Raw genomic sequence first — 16,832 nt, 5'->3', positions numbered from 1 at the left:
CCCTATGGAGTCCTCCGACATTAAAATGGAGGAGGCAGTGAACCCCATGGAAGCCTCTGACATTAAAATGGAGGAGGCAGGGAACCCCATGGAGACCTCTGATAGTAAAATGGAGGAGGTAGTGAACCCCATGGAGGCCTCTGATATTAAAATGGAGGAGGCAGTGAACCCCATGGAGACCTCTGACATTAAAATGGAGGATGCAGTGAACCCCATGGAGGACTCTGACATTAAAATGGAGGAGGTAGTGAACCCCATGGAGGCCTCTGATATTAAAATGGAGGAGGCAGTGAACCCTATGGAGTCCTCTGACATTAAAATGGAGGAGGCAGTGAACCCCATGGAGACCTCTGACATTAAAATGGAGGATGCAGTGAACCCCATGGAAGCCTCTGACATTAAAATGGAGGAGGTAGTGAACCCCATGGAGGCCTCTGATATTAAAATGGAGGAGGCAGTGAACCCTATGGAGTCCTCCGACATTAAAATGGAGGAGGCAGTGAACCCCATGGAAGCCTCTGACATTAAAATGGAGGAGGCAGGGAACCCCATGGAGACCTCTGATAGTAAAATGGAGGAGGTAGTGAACCCCATGGAGGCCTCTGATATTAAAATGGAGGAGGCAGTGAACCCCATGGAGGCCTCTGACATAAAATGGAGGAGGCAGTGAACCCCATGGAGGTCTCTGATAGAGAAATGGAGGAGGCAGTAAACCCCATGGAGGCCTCTGATATTAAAATGGAGGAGGCAGTGAACCCCATGGAGGCACTGACATTAAAATGGAGGAGGAGGCGAACCCCATGGAGGCCTCTGATAGAGAAATGGAGGAGGCCATGAGCCCCATGGAGGCCCCTGATATTAAAATGGAGGTGGCAGTGAACCCCATGGAGACCTCTGAGATTAAAATGGAGGATGCAGTGAACCCCATGGAGGACTCTGACATTAAAATGGAGGAGGCAGTGAACCCCATGAAGACTCTGACATTAAAACGGAGGAGGCAGTGAACCCCATGGAGGACTCTGACATTAAAATGGAGGAGGCAGTGAACCCCATGGAGGCCTCTGACATTAAAATGGAGGAGGCAGTGAACCCCATGGAGGCCTCTGACATAAAATGGAGGAGGCAGTGAACCCCATGAAGGCCTCTGATAGTGAAATGGAGGATGCAGTGAACCCCATGGAGGCCTCTGATATTAAAATGGAGGAGGCAGTGAACCCCATGGAGGCCTCTGACATTAAAACGGAGGAGTCAGTGAACCCCATGAAGGCCTCTGATAGTGAAATGGAGGAGGCAGTGAACCCCATGGAGGCCTCTGATATTAAAATGGAGGAGGCAGTGAACCCCATGGAGTCCTCCGACATTAAAATGGAGGAGGCAGTGAACCCCATGGAGGCCTCTGATATTAAAATGTAGGAGGCAGTGAACCCCATGGAGTCCTCCGACATTAAAATGGAGGAGGCAGCGAACCCCTTGGAGGCCTCTGATAGTAAAATGGAGGAGAGAGTGAACCCCATGGAAGCCTCTGACAGTAAAATGGAGGAGGCAGCGAACCCCATGGAAGCCTCTGACATTAAAATGGAGGAGGCAGTGAACCCCATGGAGGCCTCTGACATTAAAATGGAGGAGGCCGTGAGCCCCATGGGGGCCTCTGACATTAAAATGGAGGAGGCAGTGAACCCCATGAATGCCTCTGATAATAAAATGGAGGAGGCAGTGAACACCATGGAGGCCTGTGATATTAAAATGGAGGAGGCAGTGAACCCCATGGAGACATCTGACATTAAAATGGAGGAGGCAGTGAACCCCATGGAGGCCCCTGATATTAAAATGGAGGAGGCAGTGAACCCCATGGAGGACTCTGACATTAAAATGGAGGAGGCAGTGAACCCCATGGAGGCATCTGACATTAAAATGATGGAGGCAGCCTCTGACATTAAAATGGAGGAGGCAGGGAACCCCATGGAGGCCTCTGACATTAAAATGGAGGAGGCAGCGAACCCCGTCAATGCCTCTGATAGTAAAATGGAGATGGTGACCTTTCTGAGTACTGGGCCTTGAGCAGGCTAAAGTTTAAGTGGAAGGAAGGAAATCTTGATGGATGGGGAGGGCCCGCCAATGCCAACTGGAAGAGGGGAGGGTCAGGGGGTCTAGGAGCAAAGAACAGCTAGACTGAGGATGAAGAGGGAGGGGGGCTGGAAGCCAGTTGGCATTCCATTGGGGCTAAGGGTGAGAAGGAGCCAGAGGAGTGGTTAGGAGCACGGAGGAAATTGGGGATGAGGAGGAGCTGGGGAGGCTTGAGGAGCTAGGAAGAAATACAGAGTGAGGACGGTTTGGGGAGGGGAAAGGAGAGGCTGGCTGTCCAAACTGGGGAGGGAGGGTAAAGAGGAGTTGAGCAGGGACTAGAGAGGAGGAGCTGGGGAATGATGGGCCAGGAGGAGCTGGGGAGAGGCTAGGGATGAGGAAGATCTGGGAAGGGGTGAGCAGGGAGGAGGAAACAGAGTCTGAGGTATGGAGGAGGTGGGGAAGGGCTAGGGTTCAAGAGCTCGGGAGGGGTTGGGGAAGAGGAGGAACCTGGTAGACCTGGGGAAGAGTGAGGAGCAAGGAGGAAATGGGTGCTGAAGAGTTGGGGAGGGTTATGGAGGAGCAGGGGAAGGCAGAAGACAGACGGGCCGAGAATGAGTTGACGTTTGGAAGGAACTAGATGTGAGCAGGAGCTGGGGAGGGGCTAGAAGCAATGACTCTGAGCTGGGGAGGGATTAAGAGTAATGAAGATTCCAGGAGGGTGAGGAGGCTTTGGGAACGGGTGAGGGGTTGCTGTATAGGGGTGGGGAAGTTCTGGAGCTGAGGAGGGTCTAGGGACAGGCTGAGATGAGGAGCTGGGGAGGCAATAGGCGAAAGGAGTGACTGTGGAGCAGCTGGAAAGGAGGAAATGGGGAGGAACTAGAGATGAGAGATGAGATGGAGTGAGGAGGAACTGGGGAGCTCCTGGAAGCAAGGATGAGCTGGGAGGGGCTAGAGGTGAGGAGTTGAAGAAGGGTTAGGAGTGGTGAATACCTGAGGAGGTGTGAGGAGCAAGAAGGAAATGGGGGAGGAAGAGCTGGAAAAGTGTGAGGAGTAGCTAGAGAGGGTTCAGGAGGTGCTGTGGGTAAGTTGAAGCTCGGGAGAGTCTAGGAGGAAGGAGAAGCTAATGGGTGAGGAGGATCTGGGTTGAGGTTGGAAGCAAGGATGAGCTGGGGAGGGAGCCATGGTAGAGCTGGGGAGCTGGCATGGTGAGGAGGAGAAAGGGGTCCTCAGTAGGGTCTGAAAGGCCAGGAATGGCCTGGGGGCCATCTCTGTATTTCTGGGGTCAGCCCCAAATCCATTAGAAACAACCTGAGGACCCTTCTTCATTTTCCCCCACTATTATGTAAGTTTGTTCAGTACTATATGGATGTTGGTAGGAAGGAGAGCAGTTGGAGGCCAAAATGGGGGAGGTAGGGAAGGACAGAAGGAACTAGAAGGAGATAGACAGTAGGGAGTGAGTGGGGAGAGCATGGCCTAGAACATGAAAGAGAGGGAGAAGCAAAGCTATTACTGTATAGCCAAGATGGATTAAAACTGATGATGCTCTGTTCTAAACTTCTTGCATATTGGGATCACAGGCGTATATCACATTGAGCTTTTTCTGTGTTTTGTTTTTGTAAGAAAGGGTCTTACTTTGTAGCCCAGGCTCACTTAGCTTGGTTTGGCCTTAAACTTGCAATCTTTGGAATCTCAAATACTAAGACTGCTCCCTCAACCCCAAGTGGTGGGGTTGTGCTGGGGATGGAACCTAGGACTTCTTAAATGCCAGGCATGAACTGCACCTGTGGGCTACATCCCCAGCATTGTACAAGTTTAGCTTTTAAGATTTATTTGCTAGGAGGAGATTTTGGCATGCTTGTGATCTATTTTGCCAGCAGTATTGATTTTACTTTGAAAATTACATACAACCGTACATATTTGTTCAAATTCATTAAGAACTGGCAAAAATGAGACCAAAATTCAGTTCATCAAGTGGATAGGTGTAAACATTTGTAGTCAAGGTTAAACCACCCTTGTTTTAACTTTTTTTTTTTTTTTGGTTTTTTTTCAAGACAGGGTTTCTCTGTGTAGCTTTGCACCTTTCCTGGAACTCACTTTGGAGACCAGGCTGACCTCGAACTCACAGAGATCCGCCTGCCTCTGCCTCCCGAGTGCTGAGAGTAAAGGCGTGCGCCTCCACCGCCCGGCTTAACTTCTTTTTTACATTGCCAATTGCCAAACTTTTTGCTTTGGATCCAATAAATCAAGAAAACTGTTAGCAGTTTATGCAAATAAGACCATCTTGATTGTATATGATAATTTTCTCAGTTTATTTAAACAATGACTTTGAATTCAGATGATTTGAGAGATTTGTTTTTCTTCTTGTGCTTTAAAACAGAAAATATACAGTTATGTTTCCCTATCCAAGAAGGGATTCTGAAGAGCCTGAAAGCACACCAGTGCAGGGAGAGCCCTCAGTTTATTACTTTGAAGATGATTATCAAGACCTCGGTGCTTCACAGAGGAGTGATACTCAAGGTAGACGATATCAAATGGTGGGGGCTGATGTGTGTATACTAATAATAATAACATAAAAATTCAAGGTATCAAATTTTGAGTGTTGATAATGTCCACCAGTTCTTTTGTTTTGAACCTAATACACTTAAAATTTGTTAATTTATTCTGTGTACTTTACTCTCATCTGATCTCCATATCCCCATATCTAAGTTCTAGAAATGCATGTAGCGTCTCTTGCCTTTGAAGTCCTAACATGGTGATCAATAAATAGTACATAATTTGCTATATAATTTTATCCTAGAAAGACTTCAAAATTTTCCTACAAAAGGTCATGAATCATGATTTAACTTCATCTAACCTTCAAAGAAAATTTTGTATTTATATATCTAATACAAAAGCTTAAGTTGTCAAAATGTCTGAAAGAAACTCAAATATGCTGTTTTGTTGCAATTTGTTAAAATAATCATATTTAATTTAAATTTTTTTTCTTGTCAACAGTACAGAGTTCAGCAAGTGATTCACATGGGAAGAAAAGTCCTATAGAACTGTTTGTAGATGTGGGGTAATATATTAAAAATATTTGTCTGTTGAATAATGTACTTTAAGAAATGTTTGCTTTGTTTATGTAACAGCTAGTATATATAAAATACTTGATATTTGCTATTTATTCCAAACTATTATATCTTACGAATCCTTAATTAAACAGTGTTTGTCATTATGTTTGATATCCAACGGGGGTTTTGTGAATATTTGGGAAATACTCTATTACTGAACTTCAGTGCTAGCTTTAATATTTTTTAAAATGTGATTTCTTCATAGGGAAAAGGTAGAGGTTGTTCTTGGAAAAATTGGAGGTATGTTTTTGGAGATATTTATATTTTTAAAAAATTGCTTAAAACCACATAATAGTTTACATAAAATATGTGTTAACCAGTATACTATATGCCTTCCCATTTTTACTATATGCTTTGTTCTCATTTAAAAGATTTTTAAATATTAGTGATTTAGCATCATAGATATTCTTCCTTATAGTTTTCCATGATGAGAGAAGTAAAAATGAAGTCACATAGGTGACTTCAATGGAATTTCAGAAGAAATAGGAAAAGCTTTTATACTTCTTTGAACAGACTAAGTCGTGTACTATTTCTATATGTCAGTTTCTTCTTTTACTCTTTATATCAGTTTTTTATTCAATTTATTTCCTAGGATTTATACTGTGTTCCTTTCTTTAGGGTAGGCAGTATAAAATTGAAGCTTCTAATATAACTCCTTGTTACTGTTTTCATTCTAATAAATTATAATCTAAGGTGAAAATTGGATAGCCAATAGAGATTTAAAATCTGAACCTAAAAACCTTGTTTTAAGAAATATGTTAAGGATAAGTTACATGAGCTTTCTTAGGGAGAATATTCACTTTTATTTGTTTGTTTGTTTTGAGAAAGTCTCACATGGAACGCAGGCTGGCATTAATGCTGTAGATCACTTGACTTAACCTCACAGGTGCTGGGATTACAGGGACAGACAAATCCAACCAAGGAGACAGTACTATTTTAAAAAGAGTTAATAGAGGATGGAGAAATGGCTCAGTAGTTAAGAGCACTGGCTGATCTTCCAAAGGAATCCAGTTTGATACCCAGTACCCCCAAGGCGATCCAGTGCTGCCTTTTGGCCTCAGTGGGAACCAGGCTCGTGGTGCACAGACCTACATGAAAACATAACACCCCCCACACATAGCACTTATGAAAACAGTTAATATTAGGCTCCTTTAAGGATTACTCATATAATCAACTTTTTTGAAAGATGTCCTTCCTCTATTTAGTGGTGTCAAGATACATGTTTTATAATCTGTTGTTTCACTGTATTATAGCTGCTGAGATTATCTCTTTCATATATTTCACATATTTATCTCTTTCATTTATTTATTATATGAAACAATTTTATTTAGCTGCAGAAACTATAAATTATTTCTATAATAGAAATTTGTTATGGTTATTGGAAGTAACTGATAAAAACAACCTTTTTTCTTATTGAGACACAGTCTCACTATGTAGCTCTAGATGGCTTGGAAATTGGTATGTAGACCAGGCTAGCCACAGATTCACAGAGAACTGCCAGCCTTTGCCTCCCGAGTGCTGGAATTGGCAGTATGTGCTGTGCTGTCATTTTTTGCTACAACAGACTATTTGAAGTTTAAATTTTTGTATGAACTGCTTGCTGTACATAGTGGTAAAAATCCCTATAAAGGCTTAATGAAGTGTAAATAATAACCAAAGCATACCAAAGAAGACATGCTAAACAAGTGCTGACCAACGAACTACATCCCCAGCTTCTCATTCACTATCTCTTTCACAAATAGTTTTAATACTTTAGTTAACTTCTTTAGATTATATTTTTAATATGCTATTTTATTTCATGCTTTCTAACAAGAATTCAGGCAAATGTACCCTTCCAGTGTAGAGTGTTTTATAAATTTAGAAATAGCCTTTATTTAATTATTTTCTCATAGATAAAGTCTACACTTCCCCTTTGTTTTGTTTATTAGTTCATTTGTGTCATCTCTAAAAACATCTTTAGTTAGGAAAATCCTGACTGCTATATGGTTATTCAAAATGTTTGGGACTAGAAATGTTTCAGATTTCAGAGTTTTGGATTTGGAATATTTTCATAAATTTTGCTGATTGAACAGACCTGGTAAGAAAATCCAAAATCCTAGATGTTCAAAATATGAAAGTTGTATCATATTGATGCTATTTTAAAATTTAATTTTAAATGTTTCTGTTATTGATGAATGAACATTATTCAAATTTATAATTACTTGAATAAGTGGGAACAAAGTACTTTTCTTCAACACTGAATTCTAATGAACACTAATTTTTAATATAGCTGACATTAACCGTGCTCTTAATGCTAAGAGACAAAGAATGGAAACAGATGTCAAAGAGTCTTTGGAAGGAATTGACCAGAAAATGAAACAAACTTGGAACTCATATGAAGACGCATTGTAAGGTTTTTTCTTTTTCTTTTTCTTGAAAACCATGTTTGTACCTATTCTTAATATATATTGATGTAAATCACTTTAAAAAATGCTGTCATCTTCTGTTTATTTGAGTCTCTAGTAAAAATATTTGACTTGAGTTTTCTCTAGGCAGGTGCTTCTGTGACCTCCTGCCTCTATGGAGCTGCTTCATAGAAGCCAGTGAAGATTATGTTTTTCTCCTTTAAGTAACAATTGAGGAGGTTTATTACTTCTTCAGTATTTTATATTCAGTCTTGAAATCAGTTGAATAAAGTTTAGATGAATAGAATTTGATAACTGTTAGATAGTTAACCACGGCTACTGATGTAGAAAAAGGTCAATTTGAACATGTTAAACACTTAGCTCTTGCTTTGTACTAAATTGTGGCTGTGCCAAAATGGGGAGTGGGGAACTTAGTGAGGTATTTTTGCTTGTAAATTGTAGCACGAATCTTAAAAGTTCTTATTAATAAAAACAAACCTGAAACCAGGTATTGGGGTGAATGCTGGAAGATCAGAGAAGCAGAACAAGCCACAGCTACCTCACCTGGCCAATTCCTCAGCTGATCCTGTTTCCTCAGACTGGAAGCTTCTGAGTCCTCATCCAAATGGATCTCAGCTGAACTTTGCTGCTCAAAGCCTAAAAGCTTAACCAGGCTCTAGTTCCTGGTCCTCACTCCTTATATACCTTTCTGCTTCCTGCTATCACTTCCTGGGATGAAAGGCATGAGTCACCATGCCTGGCTGTTTTCAGTGTGGCTTTGAACTCACAGAGATCCGGATGGATCTCTGCCTCCAGAATGCTAGGATTAAAGGTGTGTGTGCCACCATTTTCTGGCCTCTGTATCTAGGGGCTGTTCTGTTCTCTGACCCCAGTTTATTAGGGTGCACAGTATTTTGGGGAATACAATATCACCACAGTAAATCACTTAATTTTTTTTTTTTGAGACAGGGTTTCTCTGTGTAGCTTTGCGCCTTTCCTGGAACTCGCTTTGGAGACCAGGCTGGCCTCGAACTCACAGAGATCCACCTGCCTCTGCCTCCCGAGTGCTGGGAGTAAAGGCATGCGCCACCACCGCCCGGCTCACTTAATATTTTTAAGATTCTATATTCAGTAGAAAACAATGAAAAACTATTTGGAGATAATATTATTTTGAAAATAGATATGTATGATAAAACTTCCATAGTTTTCAAAAGCCACTGTATGAGAGGGGACTTTAATGTTAAGAAATTAGTTCTGGAATCAATATAAATCTAATTTTACTTCTGAGTTTTCCATCATACTATTTAAACTGCTATTACTTCCTTTTTATGCTATGATGGTGTATCAATTCAATTTTGCCTTGAATGTTGTTTTCAGACTAGTATAAGAAGTAACATCATTATTATGTTTTACAGGGCAAAGCTTAATGAAGACTCTGCTCAGTCATTTATGAATCTGTTTGAGCAATGGAATTTGGATTTTCAGGACTTGCAAGAAAAACAGAAAAAATTAATGGTTGGTATCGCAATTATAATTAATCTACTATAAATAAATCTCAAGAATAGAGAAGCCATTATTGTGTTAATTACATAAAACAAACCCAGGCTTGTTTAGAGACTGAAATTTCCAAGAGCAAATGATGTCTTGAAAATAATTGCCTATTCTATGGCCTGTAACTTTAGGAGCTAATGAAGGAGGTTAATAACATGTTAGTGGTAAAAGCATAACTTAAACTTAGGCATAATGGTTATTAAAGAAAAATATTAAAGGCAGTCATTTTAAAATGTTTTTTTCTGAGTCTAAAATGTAATTTTTTTCTAAATTTAAAATTTTAGAGATTAAGCTGTAGCTCAGGACAGTGTTTGCCTTGTATGGATGAGGCCCACAACAACAACCAACTTTTACCAAACTCTTAATATAGTTTTTCCTTTTGTATTTGTAGAATGATTTTCAACAGGAAATAAAGATTTTTCAACAATGTAGGCTTGTTCAGAACCAGAGACTGAGAACAATTAAACAAGTACACGAACAGTTCTTAAAGGTATGTTATATGTGATAACAATATGGTTTTAAATATATAATGCACATTTTTCCTTACAAGAATAAGGTAATTTCCATTTTGAATTAATTGATGTGGTAATTAGAACTGTAGAATTCTAATGGTTTTATGATGCTTATTCAAGACAGAAGATAGTAAATTGTGAATTTTCCATAGATATATACTTCACATGTATTAATAGTCATACTTCAAGTTTACTCATTGCTCTTTATTTAACTGGAAAGTCTACATATCATTTCTATCATCTTTGTAATCCTACTATATATTAAATAGGAAAGGCTCAAAAGAAATACTTTTTAAAGATTTAGGGCAAAGGATCCCCTGGAACTAGAGTTACAGAAAGTTGTGTGCTGCCTTGTAGGTGTCTGGAATCAAACCCAGGTCTGCTGGGAGTGCATCCAGTGCTGTTCCCTACTGAGTCCTCTCTCCAGCCTCAGGAAGGACCCAAATTAAATTAAACTTTGTTTAGAAATTCAGTAGGCAAGTATTTTCTAGCATATCAGTTTTTAGAATTATTCCAGTGGCTAAAATAACTTTATCAATTTATAGCCATGTTAGCCCAGAATAATAAAGATTCAAATTTCTTCCTTGAGTATTAAGTGTATGCTAGTAAGCTGATATATAACAATAGTTTTAAAATAAATATTTTAAAGAACCTTAAAATAATTTCTACACAAAAGTTATTTTATGTGTTTTCCAAATACAGCTCCTGCCTGTTTGCTCTAATATTCCCCGAAAACAGTTTGTTATTTAGTACCAATAAAGGTATCTTCTATATGATATCACCAAACATTACAATTAGTGAGGAACTTTAGTATAATTTTAAATTTCTCCATAGCCTGTGTTTTCACATTCAGTTATTACTAGAATTTTACCATTTTAATTTCCATAATGCGTCATTGTTTCTTTAACTCCTATTGCTGAGATCTTAGCTTATAGTATTTGATATTCTCATCATCCTTTGCTTCTACTAGGAAAGCTGTTTCCCCTGTTCTTCAGTCCATCCTTCATAGGTCTCGCCATGTTGTATTTTTAAAACATGTTTTTCTTCCTGTGATCTAATAACTTTCAGTTGTGTATTCTGAAAAACACCATGCCATGAATCTCTTGAAGTTACCTTTATTCTAATTGTCCACTAATACACCTCTCTACATAATTGTTTTCTCTGAACCTGCTGTCTGGTTATACTCTTCCCCTAAGATATTTTTAATTCCTTTTCATTTATTATGAAATTGATTCCTTTGTCAAGTAAACTGTAAGCATTTCCCACTTTCTACTTTATATTTACAGAAAGCTACATTTTCATTCCCAATATAAAGTTGTTTGTTACTTTTATTTAAATGTTTATTTTTCTGGAAATAAAGTGATTGTATATTATTCTCTTTTGTTTTTTCCATAGCACTTTGTACTTGTCACTTGGTTGGTGATGGATAACTCATTAGAAAATGATTAGGAAAGATTTAAACTATCATTTTTAAATGGATAGCACATTCATACAATAGTAGTACTAAAGACGGATGGACAGTTGGAGGGTAGCCTGGTCAATAAAGTGAGATACTGTTACAAAACAAAAATACAAAAATATAAATTTTGCTATTAACGATCTGAAAAATGATCTCATACTATAGATTATTTTTCCCTTTTTTAATTCATTGTCACATCATGTCACACTGACTTTTTGTCTTAAGTAGATTGTAACCTTATGTTTGAGAAAGTTACTAGAAATGTTCACAGTTGTGATGTTTGCTTAGGAGACCCTGTGGTCTTTCTATTTCTATATTTTTCATTTTCTTTTATTGGAAGAGAAAGTATCTATATTGCACATGCTAGCCTTCAGGCTTTCAGTCCTCCCAATGGTGCTTGCAACGTTTTTGATACTGTAAGCCCAACTCTCCCCTCTCCTGGTCCTGGCTTGACCTTAACATTCACTAAAACTATTTCTTTTTTTTTTTTTTTTTTTTTTTTTGGGTTTTTCGAGACAGGGTTTCTCTGTGTAGCTTTGCGCCTTTCCTGGAACTCACTTGGTAGCCCAGGCTGGCCTCGAACTCACAGAGATCCCCCTGGCTCTGCCTCCCGAGTGCTGGGATTAAAGGCGTGCGCCACCACCGCCCGGCCACTAAAACTATTTCTTAAGCAAAGTGTACCACTGTATCTTCTATAATTATATCTGATTTATGTCTGAATTATTTTGCATCTTAACAGTAAGAATTTGGGTCTTTGTGTATTAGAATTTTTTTTACTTGAAATAATGTGTATTACTTAGATATTTAAAATACTCTTGAAATTTTATTTTAAAATTTAGAACTTGAGATGAAAAATAATGTCATAGGACTAAACTAGCCTTTTATGTTTAGAATTTGGAAGAGTTGGAGAAGGAGAATGACAATCTGCTTCTTGGTATCCAAAATGAAGTTAAAGAAGAACTGAATAAGCTGTGAAGAAAAATTATGAAAGAATCTGTAAGTTGAATATCAAGTTGGAAAGAAGAATTAATGAAAGCACAGAAATATTTTATTTTCTGATGTATGAATGACACTGAACTAAGAAATAAACCTGTTTATTATCTCTTTTCCTTGAACAGCAGCAGCAAGAGATGGTTAATGTTCGACAGTCTCTTCAGTCCATGCTGTTTTGATGGGAAGAATATTTGGAGAAGGAACCTAAATCTAAATGATACAGTTCAAATGCCAGCTAAGAGTCTTGCTTTAAGATCAATTCTAGTTTAAATGGCAAGGTCTTTAGTCATTAGCTTGTTCACCTTGTCCTACTTTATTCTGAATAAAATCCAGTTATGTCAGTATCAACTATGCCTGTATGTCAAGGTTTTAATTCTTTTGTTACAGTGAATTTTTCTTTATGACATTGTTAATATTTTCAATAAAAATGATTTGTTTGGATATTGACTTTAGTATTTAGTGTATCAGTCCCAAAGGTACAAAGGTAAGGTATAGAAAGTTACGTTGGTTTTATTTCATCTTTCTGACAGGGTCTTATCACGTTTGCCATGATGGTGTCTAACACTGAACTAAAAAACAAGCTCAAATCTAAGTTCAGGTAATCCTTGCACCTCAGCCTCTAAAGTAACTGAGACAGCAGGTGGGTACAACTATTCCTAGTTTATATTGTTATTTAAGGAGAAAACCCTCCAATCAATTTTCCATACTTAACTGAATCGCGTAGCCCATTCTAAGAACACATGTTAAAAAGCTTGTGTTCATATCTTGGAGTTAAACAGTTAAGACAGTAATCAAGCTGAATATTCATACTAGGTTTGGTTTTGTTTGTTGAGACAAGGTCTTGCTCTGCAGACTTGCCAGGCCTGCAGCTTGCTATGTAGACCAGGCTGACCTCGAATTCAGAGATTCGACTGCCTCTGCTTCCCAAATGCTGGGATTAAAGGCGTGCGCCATCATGCCCTGCCTGTTTACTAGTTTTAAGACATTCAAGAATTTCATTTCCACAGGGCATCAAATGTCATTGGGATCGGTCTGCAGTTAAATGGCACATGTCCTTAGTAATGATTAGGAGTATATCATGAGGGCAGGGTGGTGCACGCCTTACTCCCAACACTCACTCAGGAGGCAGAGGCATGCAGATCTCTGAGTATGAGGCCAGCTTGATCTATCTAAGCAATTTCCAGGCTAGCCAGGACTACAGAGTGAAACTCAGTCTCAAAAAAAAAAACATGTAAAACAAAAACAAAGTAAAACATATTATGAGTATAGCTACTTTTCATTGTTTAAGGATGTTACACCTATCTTCAAAAACAAATTTCCTAGAATAATACTTCAAAGTCTCAAATATTAATGTTAACAAATGTTTGGAAGTTTTGTTTTTAGATTTATTATCAAACATAAATAGCTTAATAACTTGCCTTTTTAAATGCATTTTGAGCTGGGCAGTGGTGGAACACATCTTGAATCAAAGCTCTCAGGAGGCAAAGCCTGGCAAATCTCTGAGTTTGAGACCAACTTGGTCTTGATAAACCAAAAAAAGAAAAAAAATGCATTTTTACAGAGAAACTTAAAAAATATGTGATTTTTAAAAATATGAAACTTTAGACATATGTTAATGTTTAAACAAAAACCCATTAGAGGGAAAGCAACAATTATTTCATTTTCATATTTATTTTTTTCCTATATAACTCACCCTCATTTTTTTTTTTTTTTATTTTTCGAGACAGGGTTTCTCTGTGTAGCTTTGCGCCTCTCCTGGGTCTCGCTCTGTAGACCAGGCTGGCCTCGAACTCACAAAGATTCACCTGCCTCTGCCTCCCAAGTGCTGGGATTAAAGGTGTGTGCCACCACTGCCCGGCTCCCCTCTTCATCTTAAAGTGAATATTCTCCAACTTAAAACACATACACACACACACACACACACACACACACACACACACACACACACACACACACACAAATTATCCTTTTCTAAACTGGTATAATCTATATAGGAATAAATTAGTCTTTCACCATTAGTACATAATTAGATTAAGAGGGCAATTTAACTCCTTTTTTCTGTGGTACTGGGATCCATCCAATGTCTTGTCTCCCTCTTGTTACTGGAGGGAATCTCTCGGATCACCCATGACAAAAAGGCCAGGTTCTTTTCATCTCTAATAAAGATTTGAGCGAGACACATGGTAGTAATAATTAAAGTCTGGACTTATTAGAAGTACAATAAAGACATAAAATACGCTGCACAGAACAGAAATGGACCTGAATAAGTGTGTGGCTCAAGAGCCCCATTTTGTGTCCAGGTGCTTTTTATTAAATGGAAAGTAAAGGTTCTCTGAAAGGGTAGATTCTTTGTTGGCTGTCTAGGTGATTAATGTTCTTTGCTGGAAGGGTTTTGTACAATCCTTGGGGCAGTCAAAGGGATGTTATTTTTCTCAGTTACTGTAATCTCCTTATGACTCACAGTCATGTGTGTCTGACCCTATTTTCCTGCCTCATTTTTCACTGCTGTATTTCCCTCATGAAATAGGAATCTTAAATACTTTTATCAAATTTCAAAGGAGTCTTTTTCTTAAGTTTTACTAATAGTTACAGAAGCCAAATAAGTACTTCAGAGTGTTTTTTGTGTACTTAATTCACGTAAGTGTGTTTTTCTTCTTAAGGTATATTATCATTCTTCACTATGCATATATAAAGTACATGCTTGTTACTCTCCCTAATTTATCAACTGACTATGGCATATGGTAGTCCATGTCTTTGAAAATACTCTTTCTTCAGTAAGGCCACCTTCCTCTTTTCCTCTGTGTTTTCTTGGTTTTTTTAAGTTTTTTGCTTTTGCTTTTCAAAACAGGATTTCTCTGTGTAACAGCCTTGGCTCTGTAGACCAGGCTGGCCTCAAACTCGTAGAGATCCGCCTGTCTCTGCCTCCCAAGTGCTGGGATTAAGGGTGTGCACCACCACCACCTGGCTCCTTTGTGTTTTCTTAAATGCCAACTTTTAAAAAGCCAGGTTAGCTGGGTGGCTGTGGCGCACGCCTTTAATCCCGGCACTCGGGAAGCAGAGGCAGGCGAATCTCTGTGAGTTCGAGACCAGCCTGGTCTCTAAAGCGAGTTCCAGGAAAGGCGCAAAGCTACACAGAGAAACTCTGTCTCCAAAAACAAACAAACAAAAAAGCCAGGTTAATGATATTGCCGCAATGTAAATGGCCAGTTGTTATCTGTGTAGCCAAAAATTCAGTCTTAAATCTCCAAACCATCCAAAAGAGCAAGTTAGGGAGTAGCTAAATAAAGGGACACATATTATATAGTACATTATACTGGTTCAGGATATAGGTGAAAGTACCTCGGTATGAATAGCTTAAAGCCAAATAGAACACTCATTCATTAATGTAATAAATGGGATACACAAATTTCCAGCCTGTACAGAAGAACAAAACTCATTCCACCAAGGGAGCATAATATGATTGTTTTCACCATAACACTTAAAATATTTTTACTAATTATTTGAGAATTTCCTACAGTGTATTTTGATTAAGCTCACCACCACTCCTTCCCCTAACTTCTCTCAGATTCATCCCCATCCCCATATCCCCCTCAACTTCATACTCTCTCTCTTTTTTTTTTTTTTTTTGGTTTTTCGAGACAGGGTTTCTCTGTGTAGCTTTGCGCCTTTCCTGGAACTCACTTGGTAGTCCAGGCTGGTCTTGAACTCACAGAGATCCGCCTGGCTCTGCCTCCCGAGTGCTGGGATTAAAGGCGTGCGCCACCACCGCCCGGCATACTCTCTCTTTTTTAAATAACCAGTTTGACCCAATTTGTGCAGCCCATATACTCCTGGGTGTAGGGCCATTCACTGGGACATGCTTGACCTACCAGGGGCCACATCACTCCACTGTGATTTCTACAAGGTGTAGGGTTGCTTTAAAATGACAGTCACAGGGACCTGGAGCTTTTGGAGCCTCCACTTGCCTTCCTCTCCTGTATTATGGCTCCTGGGGTCAGAAACAAAAGAGACAAGTGACATGAGTCAGGTTCCATTAAAACTTGGACATGGGTGCTTTTGATTTTATTCCAATGCCTAGGTCACTGTCTGATATCTAACACATAGTTACTAAGAATTTACTTTAGATGAACCAGTTCACTCCTGTGGTCTTAACTGTAAAGTGGAGTAAAATCCACAGGGCCGTGGGGAGTGCTATAGTAGTAGTAGTTTCTCCTTGGGACTGCTAGCTTACAAATAACGACACAGAGACTTCGTATTAATTATGAAAATTTGGCCTTGAGTTTAGGCTTGTTTCCACCTAGCTCTTATAACTTAATTAACCCATTATTTTTTTTAATCTACATTCTGTCATGTGGCTCTTTACCTTTCCTCAGTTTGGCGTGTCCAACTTACTCCAAGTCTGCTAGCAATATCTGAGCACCTAGATTGCTCCTCCGATTTTCTCTCTCTACCAGGAAGTTCTGCGTATCCTCTCCTGCCTAGATATTGGCCATTCAGCTTTTTATTAAACCAATCAGAAGGTGCCTTAGGCAGAGACACATCTTTACAGTGTACAAAAAGATTATCCCACAACAGAGTGCCTGCTAGAAATGTAAGGCAAATTCATAATCAAACTTATTCAGGGCCAGTGGCATATGGTAGAATGTGAACTCTTAGGACAGTGTTAGAGCTCACCAGTACTTTCCAGTGATACCACACATTGATACATGCTTCGCAATAGTACAGTCACCTGGGTACATGCTGTTAAGAAAAACCGAGT

At 39.1% G+C, this 16,832-nt stretch overlaps 1 protein-coding gene across 1 annotated transcript; it reads left to right on the top strand.

The window, feature by feature from the left end:
- Positions 1–4,447: 4,447 nt before the first annotated feature.
- Positions 4,448–15,663, top strand: LOC128111369 (synaptonemal complex protein 3-like). Its single transcript, XM_052739700.1, has 7 exons — positions 4,448–4,581; positions 5,059–5,122; positions 5,380–5,414; positions 7,444–7,561; positions 8,974–9,073; positions 9,501–9,599; positions 11,972–15,663. Exons 1-7 carry the CDS (start codon positions 4,455–4,457, stop codon positions 12,053–12,055), a joined length of 627 nt encoding a protein of 208 aa, XP_052595660.1. The 5' UTR covers positions 4,448–4,454; the 3' UTR covers positions 12,056–15,663.
- The last annotated feature ends 1,169 nt before the right edge of the window (positions 15,664–16,832 follow it).

This window comes from Peromyscus californicus, unplaced genomic scaffold, assembly GCF_007827085.1.
Source record: "Peromyscus californicus insignis strain IS unplaced genomic scaffold, ASM782708v3 Scaffold_10__1_contigs__length_136768540, whole genome shotgun sequence".
NCBI lineage: Eukaryota > Metazoa > Chordata > Mammalia > Rodentia > Cricetidae > Peromyscus > Peromyscus californicus.
Note: the sequence above shows the minus strand (reverse complement) of the source record. Positions and strands in the feature narration are given on the sequence as shown.

Excerpts from the sequence above, each read along its gene's own strand:
- LOC128111369 (XM_052739700.1), top strand. The coding sequence starts at position 4,455 with ATGTTTCCCTATCCAAGAAGGGATTCTGAAGAGCCTGAAAGCACACCA. Across the intron at positions 5,123-5,379 it reads GAACTGTTTGTAGATGTGGG|GGAAAAGGTAGAGGTTGTTC; the intron begins GTAATATATTAA and ends ATTTCTTCATAG. Across the intron at positions 9,600-11,971 it reads TACACGAACAGTTCTTAAAG|AATTTGGAAGAGTTGGAGAA; the intron begins GTATGTTATATG and ends TTTTATGTTTAG.